At 49.7% G+C, this 22,346-nt stretch overlaps 3 protein-coding genes across 12 annotated transcripts; 2 read left to right on the top strand and 1 right to left on the bottom strand.

Moving 5' to 3' along the window:
• Positions 1-194: 194 nt before the first annotated feature.
• On the top strand, positions 195-1,797 carry APOBEC2 (apolipoprotein B mRNA editing enzyme catalytic subunit 2). Its single transcript, XM_066335552.1, has 3 exons — positions 195-223; positions 333-880; positions 1,276-1,797. The coding sequence occupies exons 1-2, from the start codon at positions 195-197 to the stop codon at positions 871-873; spliced, it is 570 nt and encodes a 189-aa protein (XP_066191649.1). The 3' UTR covers positions 874-880; positions 1,276-1,797.
• Positions 1,798-2,757: 960 nt separating this feature from the next.
• OARD1 (O-acyl-ADP-ribose deacylase 1) lies at positions 2,758-6,243 on the bottom strand. 2 transcript variants are annotated; one of them, XM_066335939.1, is made up of 6 exons: positions 5,893-6,243; positions 5,543-5,610; positions 4,564-4,708; positions 4,396-4,454; positions 3,587-3,699; positions 2,758-3,314 (listed from the first exon to the last, which is right to left on the bottom strand). In XM_066335939.1, the coding sequence occupies exons 1-6, from the start codon at positions 6,206-6,208 to the stop codon at positions 3,212-3,214; spliced, it is 804 nt and encodes a 267-aa protein (XP_066192036.1). In that variant the 5' UTR covers positions 6,209-6,243; the 3' UTR covers positions 2,758-3,211. The 2 variants fall into 2 exon arrangements, with proteins under 2 accessions (XP_066192036.1, XP_066192037.1); XM_066335940.1 differs by having other exon boundaries at positions 6,103-6,223.
• Positions 6,093-22,118, top strand: NFYA (nuclear transcription factor Y subunit alpha). 9 transcript variants are annotated; one of them, XM_066335937.1, is made up of 10 exons: positions 6,383-6,564; positions 8,906-8,993; positions 11,016-11,102; positions 13,138-13,284; positions 14,595-14,726; positions 15,389-15,494; positions 15,909-16,075; positions 17,105-17,278; positions 18,041-18,142; positions 18,908-22,118. In XM_066335937.1, exons 2-10 carry the CDS (start codon positions 8,919-8,921, stop codon positions 18,959-18,961), a joined length of 1,044 nt encoding a protein of 347 aa, XP_066192034.1. In that variant the 5' UTR covers positions 6,383-6,564; positions 8,906-8,918; the 3' UTR covers positions 18,962-22,118. The 9 variants fall into 9 exon arrangements, with proteins under 9 accessions (XP_066192026.1, XP_066192034.1, XP_066192029.1 ...); XM_066335929.1 differs by lacking the exons at positions 6,383-6,564; positions 14,595-14,726 and adding an exon at positions 6,093-6,189; XM_066335932.1 differs by lacking the exon at positions 14,595-14,726 and having other exon boundaries at positions 11,019-11,099.
• The last annotated feature ends 228 nt before the right edge of the window (positions 22,119-22,346 follow it).

The raw sequence follows: 22,346 nt of genomic DNA, 5'->3' as shown, positions 1-22,346 counted from the left end.
AAAGCACGAAGAAGGTAAAAGAGGACTTAATCTATGCCCTAAATCCTCCATCTTGATTTATATATTGCTATATTCTAAAACCTTAGACTGTAAGTTTTCCAATATGTGATATCACACACTTCTATCCAAACCCCACACCCACAATCCCAGGGCTGTCACTCAATTTTGGAAGCCTTTTCCACACCTCAGGTCCAATGCAGTGTTTTCTGGGGGCTCAGTGCCTGTGAGCACAGAAAGGCTGAAATTCTCAGTGCCCAGGGTTCCAAATGGGCTCCTCACCTCCATCTCCCTCTGAGCCTCCTCTCTGCTCTCCTCTCCTCCTCCTTCCCCAGGGAACGCCTCCCAGCCATCTTCTTCAAATTCCAGTTCAGGAACGTGGAGTACAGCTCGGGCAGGAACAAAACCTTCCTGTGCTACGTGGTGGAGACGCAGGGCAAGGAGGGGGCCCCTAGCCGGGGTTACCTGGAGGACGAGCACGCGGCCGCCCACGCCGAGATGGCTTTTTTCAACACCATCCTGCCCACCTGCCAGGCCGGAGCCCGCCACGACGTCACCTGGTACGTGTCCTCCAGCCCCTGTGTCACCTGCGCCCAGAGGATCTGCGAGGCGCTGCGCAAGAACAAGGGGCTGCGCCTCACCATCATGGTGGGCAGGCTCTTCATGTGGGAAGAGCCCGAGATGCAGGCGGCCCTCAGGAGCATGAAGGAGGCCGGCTGCAAGCTGAGGATTATGAAGCCTCAAGACTTTGAGTATGTCTGGAAGAACTTTGTGGAGCAGGAGGAAGGGGAGGAGGCCAAGTCCTTCGTGCCCTGGGAGGATATTCAGGAGAATTTCCAGTACTACGAGGAGAAGCTGGCTGAGATCTTGCACTGAGGTTTGGGTGAGTGAGGGGGACGCTCATTAACTCGAATTTGGGTTCCAGTTTCTCTTACTGTCAGCTGAATGGTGCTAACAATCCCAGGCAGTGCCCTGCCCCTTCCAGGGGCTCCCCCCACAGCACATTCCCATGGGATTTAGTGCTTTTCTGTCTTCTTCTCCAGGAATAAAGAATAAAAAGGTTCTGCGGCCAGCAGAACACATCCCTGTTCCCCACAGGGATAATGTTCAGGACAACTGGGAGAGGAATGGAGATTGAAGGGGAATTTACTCACACCCCAAAGCCTACCCCTAAAAAACACCATTAAAGGGAATCCCAGTTGTTGCACAATTCCCTTTTCTATGGGGTACTGACCAGTCACCTCTCAGTCTCCAGGATGTCTCTTTTTCCCTCCCCAGGATGAGAAAGGATCCATGAAGAGATGTGACAGACCTGACACCTGGGACAGTCCTGCTTCCCAAAGCTTTGATTCCAGCAGGATGGAGAACCAACCTCTGGGAGACAAGGCCCTGTGGGACTCTGAACACACAGACACACACAACACACACCTGGGTGCTGGTGTTTGGGATTTTTTGGGTGTTTTTTTGTTCCTCCCCCTCCCTGCCCCAACCAAACCCACGCTGTGGTGAAAGGGATGGCAGTGACCCACAGGCTGTGGGGTCACATTCTGGGAATATTTCATGGGAAGAGACCTTAGAACAAAGCTACTGGTTAGATAAATGCGCTAGAAAGGGGAAAAGAAAGGGATTTAAGGTGAAAAAGAAGTTTTCTCCCTCTGTTCTCCTCAACAGTCAGAGCTGTGATTTAATTCAGGGCTCTTCCAAATCATGATGGAGCCCAAGAATTCGATATCAAACAATGATGTTGGGATATAAACCTGGGAAAAGCAAAGTGAAATAAAATGGGAAGCCACTGCAAAAGCCAAAGCACTGTTTATTCCTTCTTCTCTACTTGCAAGGAGTCCTAAATTGAACCTGACAAGTCTGAGTTCAAGGACATCCAGGGACAGCCACACAGGGAATATTTTGTAGCTGGGAAGGGAGAACTAAATGCCTAAAAAATTTCCAGAGCACACACAAGTGTTGGGAGAGCAGGATCATTTTCCATGTAAAACAAAGCTCACGGGGGATGCTGTGAGGGAGGAACCAGAACAAAAACTCAGACACAAATAAAGGGAAGGACTGAATCCATGAACAGCCTCAGTGAAAGTTCTAGATCAGCTCATTGCTCCACATTCCTCTTTGTCCAAGGTTGTTTTTCCCAGCTACAGCAGCTCCCAGGTTTAGAAAATATGGGCAGGGGACAGGGAGAGTAAGGATAGGGAGAACTTAAAGACAAACAGGATTTGCAGCAGCAAAAAGCCCCACAGAACTGAGTAACCCAAGGAAATCCAGTTGGGAACCCTCTCATGCTACAAAATTCTCAACTCTTATGTCCTATTTTTATATTTCTTCAACACACCTGGCACTTTCCTGGGCATTCAGAATGAGAGAAGTCAAAAAAAAAAAATTGTTATTGTGGGAGGGTGGGAAACCAAACACAAAGTAAATGTCTGTGGCAGCTCCTCAGTTCTGGAACAAACTCTTCCAAATCAGTTTTCCATGGATCTCAGGAACCAGGCGTGGTACTGATTTGCTTCTGTTTTGGGTAACAAACACCTGTTTTTGTGTAACACCTGAACTACAAATGCAACAAACAAAGAAATGTGAAAATCCCACCTTAAACTCCATTTTGTGAGTTTTTGGAGCACATCAGCCTGTTTGGATCCTCACCAAACAGAGCTCTGCAGAGTATAAATTATAGAGCTGCTGTATAAAGCACACCCACCAGGTGTATTTACACCCCTCCAGCATTCCCTGCAATCCCACAACAGCCACAGGTACCAATCCAAGAGCAGGGCACAGTTTATTTCACATCACAGCATGATCCTGAGTGAGCGTGAGCTCGGCAAACCCCATTTGTGGCCGGGAGGGAGAAACGAAACCGTTCCCACCCTGAGGACGGGTGAGTGACCCGAGTGCCAGACGGAACACAACAAAGGCGAGGCGGCAGCGCTGCCCGGGGCAGCTCAGCAGCACCAGAGCAAACAGAACCCCCGCGGCAGGCACTGCGTGGAGCCCCAGTGACACCTGGTGGCCGCAGGGACACACCGTGCCGGGGTTTCCACAGCCTCCCGCTAATTAACAGCCCTAATGAACTTCCCTGGAGCTTGCTGCTGCTGCTGGAAGCCCCTGTCGCTGTCACAGTGTGTGACACCCGAGTGCAGAACGTGCTCCCCACAAAGGTCCCCCTTTGTCAGTTCAGAGCTGGGGGAAACGGGGATCTTTGCTCTGCTCACAGGCTGTAAACTGTGATCTTGATGTCAGTGTTGTCAAACACCTCCTCAAGGATGGCCGACACCTTTTCCCACTGCAGGCCGTCGAGTCCACATCCAATCCTGGAGGATAAAGCACCAGGAGAGCTGTGAGACCTTGTGCTGTGCCCAGGCAGCCCTGCCTCAGCTCCCCACAAACCCCACAGAACAAGGAACAACTCAGACGTGCTTCGCTACTATTGAAATGCACAGGGAAATGCAAATTAGATTTGCCCAGCTGATCAGAGGATAAAGGTGGAGGCTTGAATAGTTATTTCACAGGGGATCATCCCTCAGCCATCCTTCTGGAAATGAAACACCCCAAGCCCTGGCATTGCAGCTCCTGAGCCCCTCACCTGGGCATGGAGATGTCGGTGACTCCGTTGTTCAGGCAGTGAGCTTTCATGGCTTCCAAACTCTTCTGCATGTTCTCATACGTGGGCTTGTGGGAAACCTTCTGCTTTGTGATCTGCAGCAAAATGGAAAAGCTCAGCTGTGCCTGGCCATGACCCCTGCAAACTTCTGTTATAAATACTGTTACAAAACACACGTTCCATGATATCCCAAAACTCCACACCCAGACTTGCCTCTGTGGGAAGACCTGAGCAAAGAACTAACATTTCCCAGCTTAAAACATTCTTATTTAGCAGCCAGTTCTGTCCATGTAAAGGTGAAATGCAGGAGCACAGAACAGCTTGGCTGCTCCTCACCAGCAGTGTTTGAGGACACATTTCTTATTGAGAGGAAGATTCCAGAAACTCCCTTCCAGTGCCCAAAGGGAGCCAACAAGACAGACTATTTACAAGGACCTTGGAGAGACAGGCCAACAGGAATGGCTTCACATTGCCAGAGAGCAGGATTGGATGGGATATTGGGAAGGAATTGTTCCCTGTGAGGGTAGTAAAGCTCGGGCACAGATTGCTCAGAGCAGTTGTGGCTGTTTCATCCCTGGAAGTGTCCAAGGCCAGGCTGGACAGGGCTTGGAGCACCCTGGGACAGGGGAAGGTGTCCCTGCTCAGGATGAGCTTTAAGGTCCCTTCCCACCCAAACCATTCTGTGATTCCCTGATTCCATGAACACGACCAAAACCCCCAGAGCTGTTAACACCTGCTATGTGACACACTTTAACCCCAGGGATGTGTCCCAGTGCCACCCCAGCCCTTACCAGGTAGTAAATGTACCGCTCATCCCTCTGCAGAACCGCCACCTCCCCTGTCTTCTTCTCTAAGGCACAAAAATCAAGACGTTTTATCAAACAGCCACGCTCCATAACCCCAACCAGCTCCAACACGCTCCCTGCTGGAAACCAGGAGCTCCTTCAGGCAGCACTCACTTTGATCCAGGAGCTCCTGGACGCCTCCAAACTTCTTCTTGAAGAGCACGGCGATGCCGGCGCCCATGCGGCAATCCTCGCTGATGCAGTGCGCCAGCGCGTCCGTGGCCGGGCACGAGAACAGGTCCCCCTTCACACACCTGATCTGCAGAGCAGGGCCAACAGAACCTCCTCAGAGGGCACACGGGGCTCTGCAGACCAGGGACTGGGCAGCAAGAGGGGCAGGGTTCGAGTTTGCTGTGCAGGGCGCAAGTGTTTGAGCTCACAAACCCCGATTGTGGAATTACAGACCCCAGAGACAGAATTGCAAACCCCACAGACAGAATTACAAACCCCACAGACAAAATTACAAACCCCACACATGTGGAATTACAAACCCCAGAGACAGAATTGCAAACCCCACAGACAAAATTACAAACCCCAGAGACAGAATTGCAAACCCCATGGATAGAATTGCAAACCCCACGGATAGAATTGCAAACCCCACAGGCAAAATTGCAAATCCCACACGTGGAATTATAAACCCCACTCACAGTGTTACAACCCGAGCTCACAGAATGACAAACCCAATGCAGAGAACTACAAACCCACTACGGAGAATTGCACACCCCATACACAGAATTACAAACGCGCTACACCTTCTCAACGAGATCATTTATAGAGTCACGTGCCAGCTCGGCAGGTAATCTTACAAACTCAAAGCTTAAAAGGGTAATTAAGTGACAGAGAGCACAGCTGGATTAGTGAAAGCCCTCCAGCAGCACCAGTGTGGAGGTGCTCAGGCAGGTAGGTGTGCTCTGTGCTGCTGCACAGCTTCTGCCCCACTGACAGTACACACAAAAAGCACATAGAATTCAGCACTGGCAGCCACTTTGCTCCCAAAAGCTGCAGCATGCAGCCAGCGCTGTGATGGGCTGTAATGAGGGGAAGGCCTCTTTGCACAGACAGTAATATCCCATGTAACCCATTTCCTACGCACTCTCTCCTCCTGATCCTTGGAGAAGTGGGTGGCCATGGTAACGTGGGGTATGGAGAAGGCTCCTGCAGCTGGAAAGATCAGAGAAAAACAATTATTAGGAACCTCAAGCTAGGCAGTAAGAGTGTGTCAGAGGGGGCGAGGGTAAGCCTAACTGAGCTGTGACAGCGGGACAAGCCTGAAGATGCCCTGACGCGGTCCCCTTGCGCCTACAGCTCCGGAGGGAGGAGGCCCAGCCCCGGGTCACCGCACAACGGGCACCCCCAGGCTGCCGCCCTCCTCCTCATCACCATTATCACCCTCCTCTTCCTCCTCCTCCCCCTCCCACCCCTCAGGGCCACTCGTAGCCGCACCCGCGGGGCGCACAGCGATCAACCGGGCCAGGCCCACGGCCTGCGCCACGCCGAGCCTGCCCAGCGCCGCCCACATCGCTCCGGCCGAGCCGCAAGGGCGACCCCGCCTCACGGCGGCACGGCACCGCCTCAGCCGGCACGGCGGCTCCGCCTCAGGGGGACATTGGCGGTACTGCCTCAGCGGCCCCGCCTCGCGGCGAAATGGCGGACCCGCCTCACGGGGACTCGGCGGACGGTCCTCAGCCCTCACGGCGGTATCGTTTCGCACACGGCGGTACGGCCGCACACGACGCGGCGGTAAGGCCGCACACAACATGGCGGCCGCGCCCCACACAACATGGCGGCATGGCCGCACTCAACATGGCGGCCGCGCGCGCGGGCGGACCCTCTCCGTGCTCCCGGCCCAGAACATTCCGGGCAAGGGGCGGAGCTTGGATGCGGGCGGGGCCTATCCCACGCGTGCGCTCCACGGCCCCCGCGCAGTCGCAGCAGCGCCGGGCAGGGCGAGGCGCGCGGTTGGGCGGCCGCGGCCGGGCGGGGCCCCGCCCCTCGCCCCCTTTGTCCGCGGTTGGGCGCCATTTTGCGCGGCGGGCGAGTGCGGGCGCTGATTGGGCTTCGGGGTCCCGCGGCGGAGCCAATCAGCGCGGGGCGCGGACCGGGCAGCGCGGCACGGTGAGCGCGAGCGGCCAATATGGAGCCCCCGCGCGCCGGGATTGGCGGGGCCGCGGCCACTCAGGGGCTGAGGGGGGAACCGGGGCCGGGCCGCGGGGCGAGCGGGGCCGAGCGGGGCCGCCAGCAGCGGCCTCGGGGACTCCGCGGCTGGGCCGGGGGCGCGGCGCCGAGCACCGCAGCGGGGCCCGGCCTCTTCCCCCCGGCGGGGCCCGCAGCGCCCCGCCCTCCCCGGGAGTCTCTCCGCTGGCGGAGGGGCCCGGGCTGCTCCGGCCGGTGCCGGTGTGCGCGGTGCCGCCTCCTCAGATGTCGCTCCGGCGGCAGGGCCGAGCCTTGGGGCAGCGGGCGGCTGGAGCACACCGGGGCTCCCGAGCGCACCGGGGCTCCCGAGCACACCGGGGCTCCCGAGCACACCGGGGCTCCCGAGCACACCGGGACTCCCGAGCACACCGGGACTCCCGAGCACACCGGGGCTTCCCGCACTGAAACAGCCCCGGTCATGGCTGGCTCCCACGAGGGGCCCGGAGCTGAAGCCGCGCTCCACATGCCGTGCTCACGCCGCCCCCGTGGTAAATCCCGCTCCGGGTGTGGGCGTGCGGCTCCGTGGCCGTGGAGCGGCGGGATCCCGTGGGAATTGTATTTTTATATGTTTTTATATTTTACCTTCCTGGGTAAAATATAAAGACGTATAAAAAGAGCTCCCTCTGCCCGTTCAGGAGCTCTGCCCCGGCCCGGGACACGGCCCCGGTGATGCTCGGCAGCTCTCGGGCTGTGCGTGGCCCCGGTTTGCTCCTGGTGTGGGCTGGTTGGTGAGGAAACTGTTCCTGGTGCAGCTATGTTTGTATAAATATAAATTATATATGTATATAAGTACTTGTTTATGTATTTTTGAGCTATCCTATGCAGGGCCAGGAGTTTGGTGATCCTAATGAGTCCCGTACAACTCAATATTTTTTTAATGTAAGTAGTGTTTTTATAAATATCTGCTGCTGGAACTGGAACGCTCCCCTCGTTCCCAGAGCGTTCCCGGTGAGGAGGAGCTGCCCATGAGCTCACTGAGGGAGAAGCTGCCGTCCTCTGCCATTGATCGATCCCTGAGCTTTAATATTTAACTTGGCCACTCTGTGTTTAATGGAGGGGATGAGATAATCCCTCGGAGGATGAGGATCCAACACTGGTAGAACCTTGTCCAGAATTTTGGGCAGCGGCTGCAGAGTGTTGGGATTACAGAGCTGTTTAATGTTTTAATTAAAGGTTTTAATTTAAGGCAGAAATGAAGTATCCAGTGTGAAAATGAGATGAGAACCCGACAGCGGCACTTTCAGAAAGAATATTTATCTTCTTTTGTTCTGGCTGAGAAAAAAGTCTCAGGAAATGGGCAATGGATGGAGCTCAAACAGTAGCAGTAACCACAGCAACGGGAACAGGGAGTCTGTGACTTAATCCCATCAGCATTCCTTGAAAAATTGAGGGAGCCGGAGGTTTTGTGGCTTTAGACTTGGAAAATTAAAGTTCTGGGCTGTGTTTCCTTCCAGCAGTGTCTCAGGAACTTGTTCAGTCGTGGCATAAATCAAACACCTCGCTGCAGTTGGAATTCTGCTGCTGTTGGGCCTGTGAGGAGAGAAGCAGTGGCAGGGAGAAGGTGTTTTTATAAATTTTTATAAAATTCATAAAATTCAGCACAGTGGTGTTGATGTGTGCAGGGAAAGGGCCAAGGAATGAGAGGTGCTGGGAAATCTGCTGGTGCTTCCCAAAAATACATGAAGGATATGTTTGAGTATATAAATGCTTCTTTAGAGAAGAGATTCCTTGCTCCCTTTGAGGGTGGGGAGGCCCCTAGATCCCTGGAAGTGTCCAAGGCCAGGTTGGAGCACCCTGGGGTGGTGGGAGCTGTCCCTGCCCACGGCAGGGGTGACACTGGATGATCCTTGATGTCCTTTCCTACCCAAACCACTCCATGGGAGCAGGAGGAGAGCGTGGTGTGCAGTGGGGGAAGGAGAGAAGCCTTCACACAGCTCTGCTGAATTCTTCAGGTGCACTTTGGTTTCACACCTAAGGGCGAAGCATTTCCTGAGGTTTTCCAGCAGTGACACTCCCCTGTGTGTGCAGACTCAGAGAACTGCTGGAGTCCATGAAATCTGGGGCAGAATTGAGGTGGTTTTGCTGCTCACTCAGTTTAGATGTGCCTCAAGTGCCACCTCTGTTTATCGCTGAGATGGGGCAGCTCTGTTTGAGCTCTGCCCTGGGGCAGCTCCTGCCCTGCTCAGCTTTGCAGCTGCTGGGGGAGAACGGGAATTCCCAAGGCTGGGGACAGCAGATCACCTGATTTTTGCTTGTCTTGCAGGGGCTGAGGCACCATGGAGCAGTACACAGCCAACAGCAGCAGCTCCACAGAGCAGATCGTGGTGCAGGCGGGGCAGATCCAGCAGCAGGTACAGAATGTGGGGATGTGGGGGCCCTTTGCACCCCTCAGAGGGGCACAGCAGCACCATCCTCATCCTCCTGGGTTCTGTCACCTGGCTTCTGTCACCTGGGCGCTGGTGGCACCTGCCTGGAAGTCAGAGTAAATGTGGGTTTTAAAATACGCTTACTATATCTTAAAAATAAAATTAGTAAGTTTTTATATAAACACAAAAATTTTTATAAATTTAAATGTATAAAATTGAATTGCAAGTGTACATGTCACCAAATTTCAGGGAGTTTGCAAAATGGTAGTGACACAGGGAAGGTAAAATATAAAGACGTATAAAAAAATACATTAACACGTCTCTGAAAATGGAGAAAACAGATTATTAACAGAAACAATCAGTTGTCCACAAGAAAAATTCCCCCAAAGTTGAAATAGGTTTTGTTCAAGCCCACAGTGGTTTCCTCCAGCTTTATCAAATGGACATTTTTAGAGATTCTTTGTTTCAGGACAGCAGGTGGAGCAAAACAGACACACAGAACAGGAATTAACCCAGCCATGGAGCTTCGGGTGAACTCGTCCATCCCACAGAGTTTCATGTTTCAGTGTGCAAAATACCAGGGCAGAGCTTTGAGGCCTGACTGATTTTGGCTGTTAAACTTTCCATATTCAGATTTGGGGATGTATTTTCAGCTGCTGTTGAATTTTTGTTGCATCTTCTGTTCTAGTTCAGGGAGGGGTTTGCTGATTTGCCATGCAAAGGCCTGAGCCACTGGATGATGTTTTCAGGGAGATCTGCTTTGCTTTTCCCTCAGTAGAGACCAAATCCTTCCATTTGGTTTAGCTGGAGTTGACTTTTTTTCAAGATTGCACTTGAGATTAAAACATTTTACATGAAGGATTATCCCAAATACCTGTCTGCAGCCGATAACCAAAGATGTCGTTGGTTTATTGACATTTTCTAGGTGAAAAGGAGATAAAACCATCTCTTGGCTTCCATTTGCAGTACAACTTCCTGAAGCCTGTGTCTGACATGAAACATTTTGCTAAAATAAGTTGTTTCACCAGGCTGTTGCAGCACTGAGAGGGAGCTGTCCTTCATCTCCCCATGCTAACACACTTACTGGGAGTATTTTGGGACTCTTAGCAAAGAGCCTAAAGATAGAAAAGGCTTTTAGCTCTGCCTGCTCCTGCAGCCTCTGCAGACTGTCCCTCGGGGTCACTGGTGGGCAGACAGTGACACAGGGGTGGCAGAGGTGAGCTCAGACTGTGCTGCAGGAAGGGCTTTGTTGGGACAAATCAGTGTGCCCAAAATCTGGGACCCTTCACGGTGCCCAACCTGGGCAGTGAGCAGGGTAAAACCCTGAAACTGAGCTTGAAATCCTGCAAAACTAGATCCTTGAAACTGAGTTTGAAATCCTGAAAAATTTTCCTTCCCATTCCCTGTGAGTTGGCATATTAAAGCCTGAGACTTCAAATCTAAACCCCTGAAACTGAGTTTGAAATCCTGCAAAATTTCCCTCCCATTCCCTGTGAATTGGGGTATCGAAGCCTGCAAAATTAAACCCCTGAAACTGATCTTGAAATCATGAAAAATTTTCCCTCCCGTTCCCTGTGAGTTGGTATATTAAAGCTTGAATCTTCAAAGTCTAAACCCCTGAAACTGAGCTTGAAATCCTACAAAATGATCCCTCTTGTTCCCTGTGAGTTGGGATATTGAAGCCTGACCTAAACCCCTGAAACTGAGCTTGAAATCCTGCAAAATTTTCCCTCCCATTCTTTGTGAGTTGGGGTATTGAAGCCTGAAACTTCAAATCTAAACCCCTGAAACTGGGTTTGAAACCCTGCAGAATTCCCCTGCCATTCCCTGTGAGCTGGGATGTTGAAGCCTGGCAGTGCCACATGCAGTTCCAGGGAACTCCATCCTTGGGTTTGCTCAAATTCCCGTTCCTCGTGTTCCTGGAGCAGTGTGTGTGAACCCCACCCCCTGCCCCAGCAGTGTGTTGTGCATTTCCATGTTTCAAGCTCTCCCTGTTCCTGTTCCCAGCAGCAGGGAGGTGTCACAGCTGTCCAGCTGCAGACTGAGGCCCAGGTGGCATCGGCCTCAGGCCAGCAAGTCCAGACCCTCCAGGTAGTGGTGACCTCTCTGATTGTGTTTCTGAGCACTGCATGACCCTCCCCAGCACCACATATCTAATGCTGTGTTTTCCCCGGGTTTCCAGGAGGAGTAGGAATCTCTCTGCCTGTAGGGTTTGCCGTGGCATTGGAGCTGTTCCCAAGTGCAGGCCAGGAGTTCTGGAAGGGGAATTGTGGTTCAGTGAGACTCCAAAGTTAAAAAAAAAAACCAAAATGAGGAAGTAACAGTCGGGGTAAACCCCAAAGATTTCCTGTGATTCAAAGGAAATGAGGGTTCTGGGCTCTGCCTTCACTGCATGAGACAGACAGAGGTGGTGCCAGAGCCTGAGCTTGGACAGTGGAACCTTCTCCCCTGGGACTGAAAGGGCACCTGGGGACATTTATTGGCCTCTGTGGCACACAGAGATCCAACTTCTTGTTTACATGTGAACAACACAGGGAAAGCCAGGAGCTGGGTGAATCCAAGCAGTAAACACATCCCAGTTTGGAAAGAAGCTTGTTTTGGTGTGAAGTGTTTCCTGTCTTGCAGCCTCCACTTCCTGACCTCAGCCAGGCTTTTTTCCAGGAGCTCTTTGTAGAGCAGTTGACAGTCTTGCACTCAGAATTCTGGTTTGGTTTGTAGTTGCTCAGAGCAGGGTGGTTCCAAGGGGCTGGGATGGCCCTGCCAGGTGCAGAATTAACACAGCATTTTTTATGTTCAGAGTTCAAATCTCAAACACTTCCTGACTTGGATTGCTGGGCTCACTGGGGCCTCTGGTTGTTGTTATGTTCTCCTCACCATTTTTATTTTTTTTTTTTTGCTTCTATTTTGCCTTGCTCTGATTCATTAACAAAAATCCTGGAATGTTTTCTTTTCTTTTCTGCTTCTTGGGTATTGTGCTGCTGCCTGTGCTTCTCTGTGCTGACCTGAGCATGCTCCTCCCTGTGTGATCCAGCCCAGGGCTGAGGGACAGAGTGGGGACCTGGAAACTCAAATTCCCAGGGCAGGATTTGGCTTCTCACTCCCCTGGGGTGTGAAAGTCACCAGGAACTGGGTGACTTTACCACGCTGTGATGTTCTTGTTCCTAAACAAATCAGATTGTGTGATTCCCGAGCTAATGAGGCTCATTTTGCATTTAGGCCTTGAAGGCAAAGCATTTTTCAAGATGTGTTTGGGAATTTGGGGACTTGGCAGGTGAGGGGGTTCAAACAGGGAGATTTTCCCCTTGTTTTTCTTTCCATGGGCCCTTTTCCCAGTGACCAGAGCGATACCAGGTCCAAGAGTCCAGAGATTCTCAGGCCAAAGTCACCACAGAATCCCAGACTGGTTTGAGTGGGAAGGGACCTAAAGCTCACCCAGTTCCAACCCTAACACCTTCCCCTGTCCCAGGGTGCTCCAAACCCCAATGTCCAGCCTGTCCTTGGACATTTCCAGGGATCCAGGGGCAGCCACAGTGTCTCTGGGCAACCTGTGCCAGGTCACATTTTATATTTATTTTTATTTTAATAATTACTTTTATATATTTATTTTTCTGGGATTTTGGGGCCCAGAAGTGGCTGCTGCTCATCCACTTTGACTTTTCCTCCCTGAAGTCCATTTTGTGTTGCTCCAGTTACAGTTTCCCTCGATAACCACGGAGAGTCTCTCTCAGCACATGCCGTGCTCCGTGTCACTTTGGAAATGGGAATGTTGTAGGCATAAAATTGGAGAGAGCTGAAGCCACCTCAGAACCTCCCTGTCAGAACAGAGCTCTCTCAATAGGAACCTCAATTAAAAACCAATAATCGTGAGGTGAATACTGAAGTTTTTTTTCCTCCCACTTCGCTCTTGGGCTGTGCATGAAGGCACTTCTCATGGCTGGAAAACGTGGTTCTCATGCTTTATAACAACTGCGCTGCAAGACAAGCAGATAACTCACTAAATCCATCACACATCCTGGACCCCAGAGCTGGGTGGAAGCAGCTCAGTGCCCGTTTCCCAGTTGCTGTGCCCCCGCAGGTGAGCTGTGGGGCTGCTCTGGCGGGGTTTTCATTGTTGCCTTGTCGTTCCCAGGTGCAGGGGCAGCCTCTGATGGTGCAGGTGAGCGGGGGCCAGCTCATCACCTCCACGGGCCAGCCCATCATGGTGCAGGCCGTGCCCGGGGGCCAGGGACAGACCATCATGCAGGTGCCTGTGTCTGGAACACAGGGGCTGCAGCAGGTGAGACACCCCTGGGGACACTGCACAGCTTGGGGACACTCTGGGGGTGCTGCCACTGCCAGCCAGGGCTCTGCTCAGCACCCCAAAACCAGGCACAGGTGGTGCTCTGTGGCTCTGGCGTGGTGGGAATGAGTGAAAGTTCATAAATCCTTTATGATGAATTCAAGTTAAGTCTTTTCTGGCCTGGTGCAAAGCTTTTAGATCAATGCTAAAACACGGCTGGGTTGGTTTGGGGTTTTTCATCCTGGAAGGATTTGGGTTGGATGAGATCTTCGGGCTCATCCAGTTGCACCAGCCCTGCCATAGCTTCCCCTAGAGCAGGATTTTGGTTCGTTGGGATATTTTATCTGGCCCTTGCAATGTAGTTGGAGATCTGGTGCCTGTTCAATTTATGGCCCAGAAAGAGGATTTAATAAAAAAAAAATGATTTAAGAAAGCTTCTTGCAAGTAATTTGTGCTTAAATATCTCTAATATGTGGTGGCTGAAGGGGAATTTAAACATCCCTGTTGCATAGAAGGCAAGAGTGAAAGAGGTCTGGAAAATGGATTTTTTTTTGGAAGTAATTACCTATTTAAAAGACAGTTGGTAAATTTTAGGAAGGTAGTTGAAGTGTTCCTGAAGAGCAAAGGGAAGAACTGTAACCGTGGCATAATGAAAGTGTCCTGCTGATTTAGGGTGGGATTTAGGGACCCAGCACAGTCCAGGAAGGCAAATGATGTCTTGGTGTTTTGAGAGGTTTATTTAATATTTCCTTTGTTGAAAACCACTGTAATTTGTATGAGGTTCTTCTCAGTCTGGTTGGTGGAGGAAAACCCAGAACTATGTTTTTAAACACAAACTTTCAAACCATATTCCAAGCTCTTCTTTTTTTTAATCTAAGAATGTTCCACAGTGGTGGAAAGACTCTGCAAAGCTGAGGACAACTTTATATATCCCAGAAGCACTTCTGAGTGCTGGATAATTAACACCCCACAGACGTCTTAAATCTTAGTCCTCCTCTTCCACCTGACTCTCTGTTCCCAGTGGATGTGAATAATTGATTTCTCCTGAGTGATTTATTGTGTAAGCAGTGCAGAACTGCTGGAGCACAGTGACACAGCACGCCGGTCCCTCTGCCCCGTGTGCCTGTGTCACAGGGAGCAATCCATAAAAAACTCCTCGTTTTCAACTTGGAAAAAGAGAAGACTCTCTGCTTCCTTTTTCTGTGCCGCAGTAAATCACCCTCAGAGATGACTTGGTCACGCTGAGGCCGAGGAGGGGAGAAATCAGAGGCATAGTTAATGTTCCTTTCTGACTCTTTCTTCCACAGATTCAGTTGGTCCAGCCAGGTCAGATTCAGATTCAAGGTGGGCAGGCTGTGCAGGTACAGGGGCAGCAGGGCCAGACCCAGCAGATCATTATACAGCAGCCCCAGACTGCAGTTACTGCTGGCCAGACACAGGTAACTGCACCAGCATGAAAGGCTTTTCTGCAGAGGAACAGGAAGAGAAACTTGACAAATGACTTAAGATGTGGTTAAGTGTTTAAAAAAAAAAAAAATAAAAAAAGGAATTATTAATATTGAGGAGAACTTGAGAATAAGTGTCATGTTTTTGTAGTTTTGCCATACATGACTCTCTGGGGCAGAAAAGATTAGATTGCATGTTTTTCTCCATCGTGTTTCTGTATTTTATTGGTTCGTGGTTGTTTTTTGTCTCTTTGTTGAATTTTGAAAACATGAAGCATTGCTAATTCCATACTTGGGCCATTGTGTGCAGTAGTCCAGTCACACCTGGGGTTTCTGCTGATGCTTTTGGTTAGGGCCAAAATTGAATTTTGGAGCAGAACAGTTCTTTCACATCTTCATAGTGAGACAGGAAACCTAGAATTTGGTTTTTTTTTTTCATTATTGAACTGTTAGAAAAAGCATCTTACATGTGCTTCAGGTGGTTGATCTCCAGGTATTTGCTCTGTGCTCCAGCCTATTTCTTACTGCTGCTAATGAGGCAACAGAAATAGACACCTGGAACACCTCAAGCACCATGTGTTCATTCAGGAATTGTAAACCCTGGGGAAAAAGAAGAGGCAGTTTGTGAGGTTTTTTATGCTCTTTGTTTTGTTCAGACCCAGCAGCAGATAGCAGTGCAAGGCCAGCAGGTTGCCCAGGCTGCTGAGGGCCAGACCATCGTGTACCAGCCTGTGAATGCTGATGGCACCATCCTGCAGCAAGGTAGGAGCCAGGGCACCTCTTGGAGAGGCTTTTTATTTATGGAGGTGGTTGTGTGCTCTGTAGGAAGTCACTCTGGGGTTCTCTGCCCAGAAACAGAAAGTCTCCTTGTCTCTGGCAAGGGCTGGTAGAATAAAACCCCTTAATTCTGCTTATCCGCCTCGAGAGGGCTTGGTTACTCACAGTGAGGTTACAAATGCAAAAACCAGGAATTCTGATGGAACTTAATCCCTCACTTGAACGCTTTCCTGACTGTCTGCATGTTTTGGAAGGATGAATGAGTAAAACACAGAAGTGGGACTAATGCTGTTCCCTTCTTTTTGTGTGCGTGTTTTTCTTTTTTCTCTCTTTTTTTTTTTTTCCCTTTTCCTTTTTTTTTTTTTTTTTCCTTTCCTTTTGTGTTCTACTTCCTTAAAGTTACAGTCCCTGTTACAGGCATGATCACCATTCCTGCAGCCAGCCTGGCTGGAGCCCAGATTGTCCAAACAGGAGCCAACACCAACACCACCAGCAGTGGCCAGGGGACGGTCACAGTGACACTGCCAGTGGCTGGGAACGTGGTCAATTCAGGGGGAATGGTCATGGTAGGTGTGAAATCCCCACTGCTGCCTCTGGAGGCTGAGCTTTGAGGTGTTTTGTACTCAAACCTAGCAGGATTTTCACAAGGGTAGGGATGGGATGGTGGCAGTGAGTTGAAGGAAGGCAGGGTTGGGTGGGATTTTGGGAAGGAATTGCTCCCTGGAGGGTGGGGAGGCTCTGGCACAGGGTGCCCAGAGAAGCTTTGGCTGCTCTGGAAGTGTCCAAGGCCAAGCTGAAGCTGGGATGGTGGAAGTTGTCCCTGCCCATGGCAGAAGGTTGGAATTGGGTGATCCTTAAGATCCCTTCCAACCCAAACCATCCTGTGACTCCCTCATTAACTCAGCTGAGATTTGGTTACTAAGGTCAGTCCTCTCCATAAGTTTCATCAGTTTAAAGTTTAAACAACACAAATTTTCAGCTTCAAAGACCTGGTTCCTGCTGTGATCTTTGCTCTGGACTTTCTCTTCCCCCACAGCAGCTCAGAAATCTAAAATCTGAAATTCAAACTGAGCTGTGAGCTGATGAGCAAAGGTTTAAATAGAGGTTGAGTCACTTCTGGTTTTCTTGAGGATCCCTTAGGATTTGTTCCCGTCATTTATAGAGGCTTTCCCTGCCAATTCCTATTTCTTTTGAACATTCTTTTTAATGTCGTTGGTCCCCACTAGATGTCAGCAGCTCTGCAGTGTTGGCTTAGAGGTGCTCTGAAATGAAACAACTGAAATGAGAGAACCCAAAAGAAAGGGAAGCACCGGCCGTGTCCTGTTTGTTTACTTGTCCAAGAAGCAACAACCTGATTAAAGAATTGTATTGAAATTTTACCTTTATCAGGAAAACCCAGCAGGACTGATAAGGAATTGATTTGTTTCAATCGATTCTGCAGTTTTGCCAACAGCTTTATTGCTCCTTTTCATTTCAGTAGCTGCATTACCTGAGCAAAACCCACTTTCTGTTTCAATCTTGGAGTTTTTAGTAACATTTTTGTGTCCAGTTGGTGTGCTGAGCTGCAAGAACTAACCCCCAGGTTGTGTGTGCAGATGGTGCCTGGAGCTGGCTCAGTCCCAGCCATCCAGAGGATCCCTTTGCCTGGAGCAGAGATGCTGGAGGAGGAGCCCCTCTATGTCAATGCCAAGCAGTACCATCGTATCCTCAAGAGGAGGCAGGCACGGGCCAAGCTGGAAGCAGAGGGCAAAATCCCCAAAGAGAGAAGGGTGAGGATAAAACTCAGATCTGACACAGAGAAAGGCACAGAATCCCACCTGGGCTGGAAAATGAGGGTTAGGATCTTGGTGTTGCTCAGTTTTACAGTGATTTTGTTCATGAGCGACATCAGAGTAAATTCTTTTAAGTCCCTTGAGGATAATTCTGCTTCTTTTGAGTGTTTTTGGGAGTGTCTGGAGCTGTGTGAGCGTGCACTGACTGCCAGCACGGTGCCTGTGGGGCAGGGGATGGATGGAGACTGGGAATTTCCTCTGGGAAAGCAGTGACTGGGAGTCTGTGGGGCAAGGGATGGATGGAGACTGGGAATTTCCTCTGGGAAAGCAGTGACTGGGAGTCTGTGGGGCAAGGGATGGATGGAGACTGGGAATTTCCTCTGGGAAAGCAGTGACTGACAGTCTGTGGCACAGGGGATGGATTAAATTTCCTAGGGAATCCCCCCTGGGAAAGCAGTGACTGGGAGTCTGTGGGGCAGGGGATGGATGGAGACTGGGAATTTCCTCTGGAGAGGCAGTGAATGGGAGTCTGTGAGGCAGGGGTGGATTAAATTTCCCAGAGAATCCCCTGGGAAAGCAGTGACTGGCAGTCTGTGGGGCAGAGGATGGATGGGGAATGGGGACTGGGAATTTCCCCTGGAGAGCCAGTGACTGGCAGTCTGTGGGGCAGGGGATGGATTAAATTTCCCAGGGAATCCCCTGGGAAAGCAGTGGGAGGGAAGAGTGGCTGCTCCCTGACCTCTCGTGCCCTCCCTGCAGAAATACCTGCACGAGTCGCGGCACCGACACGCCATGGCCAGGAAACGGGGAGAGGGCGGCCGCTTCTTCTCCCCCAAGGAAAAGGACAGCCCTCACATGCAGGTGAGTGGGGTTTGGGGCAAATCCCCTTTCATTTTCCCACCCCAATCCCTTTCAGGACACACAGCAGAGGTGTCTGTGCTGCTTTGTTCAGGGTTTTGGCCTTGGCTGCTGACCCTTGTCTCTCCCTGCCTCTGAATTTCTCTGCTGCTGACCCTTGTCCCTCGCTGCCTTTATATTTATTCAATTATTTTATTGGGAATAAAACCTCCTGGCACTGCTTGTGGAGAGCAAGGGATGGTTGCCCTGAGGAATTAAATGACAGTAATGTGGATAGAAGTGTGTTCACTTTGTAGTTTTTAGAATAAATGCACACAAACATTCTCTGTTTGTAGAACAGCTTTTCTGGTTGGGTACTGGGGTGTTCTTTGAGGACATGAATTAAAAGGTGGAGACACTTTATCTTTACATCTGATGGAAATTTAAAAAATGGGAATATCTGATTCTTAGCTGCATCTTGATTTGCATAAATGGTGCAAGGCATTTTTCAAAGGAAGGGGCACAGTGGAGTAGAATAAACAGGTTCTGTGGTTGCTCAGTGCTTTAGAGCAGTCCTGTGCCTTTAGGGAGTGTTTCTTATTTTGAACTAAAATCATTCCTGAATATCAGACCAGTCCTAAGTCTTCCTACATACCAGAAACAGCAAATTCTGTGGAGGTATTAGGATTTTTGTGTCCCTGGCCTGTAAAACCCAGGAAAAATAGTTGTGTGTGGCTCTCTCTGCTTCATGGAAAAATGTGGAATTTTTTAAACCTTTTGTGTCTGCAGGATCCAAGTCAAACCAACGAAGAGGCCATGACACAGATGATCAGGGTCTCCTAACCCCTGCTTCCAGGGAAAAACACCTGAAGGGAATTCCCATCCCTCCTGCCAGCCTGTCCTGCCTGCCCAGAGTGCCCAGTGAATCCTGGAGTGGGACAATCTCCATGCCACAGCCTGTCCTTTCCCACAGAGCAAGCACCACGTGTTGAGGACGTGCTTGAGGTTTTAACTCTACCACCAGAACCTTTCAGACTTCCTTGGTGCCCTCTCCTGATCCAGCACAGGGGATTTGGAGTCCGAGCGCTCATCCCTTTGGTTTCCCTTCGTTTTCCCACCTCAATCCCTGTGGCTGGTGCAGCTCAGCCCTGTGCAGGGACAGATTCCAGCTCCTCCAGCCAGCACTGAGTGGCTGCACCACAGGCCTGTGTTTGCCCAGCAGAGATTAGTTATTCCATCCGCTCCTCACCCCTTTGGACTTGGTTTTTCCCTGAGCTGGGCTCTGCTCTTGCACTTCCGACCCTGGCAGAAACTGAAGGGGATTCTTTTCAATTCCACCTTGTAAATGTGTAAAGAAGCTCTTCTCTGGGAAAGGTTCAGCCATCCAACCAATGCTAGAAGTAGTCCAGGTTACTGCAGGACTTGATGTGTTGTGTCTCTGTTGCAAGTGGGGTGGGGGGATTGGGTCAGTGAATCAGTCTCTGGGTGGTTTGGGATGTTCATTGCCAGTATTCGTTGCTTTGGAAGAAAACTGGATGCGAGTATCAAAAGGATTGAAACTTTTAATTAAGTGAGTCTCTTCCAAAGGAATTTTTTTGTTTTGGTTTGGTTTTTTGGGGTTTTTTTTGTTTATTTGTTGGTTTTTAGATCTCATTTCTCACCTGCCAGTGAAGTCCATGGTTCCTCCAAGAGACCCTCATTGTCAGAGTGGTGGCACTTGTCCATTGTTGGGATGGAGTTTCTGATGCCTAAATGAATTCTACAGTTCCAGAGTGAGGGATTGTGATTCAGACAGCAGCAGCTGGGGCAGCTCAGCCTGAGGTACCTGAAGGACTCAGCAGATGAAGGCAGATAATGATGAACCTTTCATGCTTTTTATGGATTAAGCTCTTAAAAACAAAACAAAAGTAGCACTTAGTGAAGAAGCAATACTTAAATTACGAAAAACCAGGATTTTTCCATGACCTACTTAGTGCTGAGCATCTCCCCAGAACAGAGTTTTAATTCAGACTCTAAGCCTGCTCTATTATAATTCGAATTTTGGTGATGGGAGCAGTAGTTAAAAACATTTAAGAGGTGATTTCTCACCGTTCCTCTCCTGTCCCCTCCCATCTTGATGAGTTACACAGCTGCTCTGGGCATCATCTGCCTGCTGGAGTCCCAGATTTTTCCAGTTTTTGTGTCCTGTAGTTCAGACTGGATCACAGCAGTGAAGCTTGGGGTTGGGAATGTTGCTGGGTGATTGTGAACCTGGCCAGGTGAAGCTGAAGAATGAGGAATTTTTGAGGAAACGCAGCCAAGGACAAGGTTAAATTCAGTGAACGCTGATTTCAAGTGACACAAAAATGCAGCTTGAAAATTGTATTTCCTCCCTCCCATGTTTTCCCATTTACTGGAATCTTATGGCAAAAGACAAATCAGCAAGTTGTAGAAGACTGGGAGGATACAAGAGAACAGAGCCTGGAAAATGCTCTTTCTTTTGGATGAAAGAAAAACACTCAACCTGAGAGGGAGAGGAGGGAGGAGAAATGTTGGATCCTTGTTGTGAGCAGGCAATCCTGGAGGAAGAGGAAACCTGTCCAGCTGTAAGGATGCCTTCTGGAAGAGGGGCAGGGCAAGGAGGAGCTGCAGAGAGGCTTTGGAATTGGCAGCTGCATCTCTAAATGCAGCTCAGCTCCTCTGGTTCCGTGTCTGTCCCCACAGCTGGAGCTGGGAAGGACACCCAGGGACAGCTGCAGGAGGAGCTGGCCTGGCTCCTAGCAGGGAAACAAACCTTCTTCCTTCCAATTTTTGGCTTAAGTTAGACCAGCAATCTGACACTCTGCTCACAACTCTTTAATTAGGATTGATCTCTAATGATTCCAAGGGCGTTTTTAACATCAGTGGCATCGTTAGGGCCTTGCCCAGTTCCAGCACTGGTTTTCCTCAGCTGGCACCTGAAACCCTCACACAGCACTTCTGGGATCTCCCCCATTTCAGGAACATACAGCTCTCCTTAAAGGATTTTAGTTGGATTTGCAGCACTGTAATTTTTTTTTTTTTGGAGCATCTTTAACATTTTGTTGGTGGAATATTTGTGTGCTGGAGTAAGAGCCTCTCCAGGATGTTTTTTTGCTCTTCAGTTGATGGTAAATCTCTGTCCTGAAACACTTTTTTGAGAGCTGGAAGTTTGGGAAGCAAGATTATTGCTGTGACGTAGATTTTGTTTCTTTTTTTTTTTTTTAATGAGTAATTACTTTTCTTAAAGAACTTGTAGACTTTTTCCCAGTATCCCTTCATATCTAGTTTTTCTGATCCACTGTTGTAGGTTGTGTGTAAAAAAAAAATGAATTTGTGTTCTAGAAAGTCTTATTGTTAATATTTTAAATAGTGATGTGAAAGCCTGAGTGCTCCTGTCATATTTTTATTTTTGTCTTCTGTGTATCACTGCTGAAAGTTTTGTTTATTTGGTGAGGTTGGAGCCAGCAGTCAACACCACGGTACCAAAAATTTCTGCTTTCTTTTCCCAGGAAATCTCTTAAAATTGGAGACATGTCCAGTTCAAACCTCCCTAGCAATTAAATGAGAATTCTTTGTAGATTGGCTACACTTGAGCAAAAACTCGACTTTAGGAGTGAGTTAAAGAGTGGGTGAGGATGAAAGAAGAGGCTTGGGGAGAAATGTGTTTGATTGACCCAGAGCAGTGAAGCATCAAACCCATCAAAACCCAGTTTATAAAAGTGATAAAGAACAGGATTTGGAAAAAAAAAAAAGGTCCTCAAGTGATGCTAAATGGCTTTAAGGCCCTGCATGTTAAAAAGAGGGGAAAAATAAACTTTTCTTTGTGAAGGGGCATGGGAGGGTCCTGAGCTTAACATAACGTCAGGCAAAGTTTGTACATAATTCAAAGTTTTTAATTTTTTTTATATGACGCATTTTTTCAAGTGTATTTTGGTCTTTAATAGATGCAATTGTAAGTACTGTGTACACTCTCCAGCTAATAAAATTTATAAACTGAGAAGCTTTTGCTTTGTTCTTGGGATGGTTTGATGGGCTTTGGGGAGGGCTGGAGGAGCTTTGGGGTGGCCAGAGAGCTCCTGCCCTCACCTGGGGTGGGCAGAGGGCCCTGACCTGACCCAAAGATGACCAGAGAGCTCCTGTCCTGACCCAGGATGGCCAGAGAGCTCCTGTCCTGACCCAGGATGGCCAGAGAGCTCCTGTCCTGACCCAGAGATGGCCAGAGAGCTCC

This window comes from Sylvia atricapilla, chromosome 25 (genome assembly GCF_009819655.1).
Source record: "Sylvia atricapilla isolate bSylAtr1 chromosome 25, bSylAtr1.pri, whole genome shotgun sequence".
Classification (NCBI taxonomy): domain Eukaryota; kingdom Metazoa; phylum Chordata; class Aves; order Passeriformes; family Sylviidae; genus Sylvia; species Sylvia atricapilla.
This window is presented reverse-complemented; position numbering and strand designations above follow the sequence as displayed.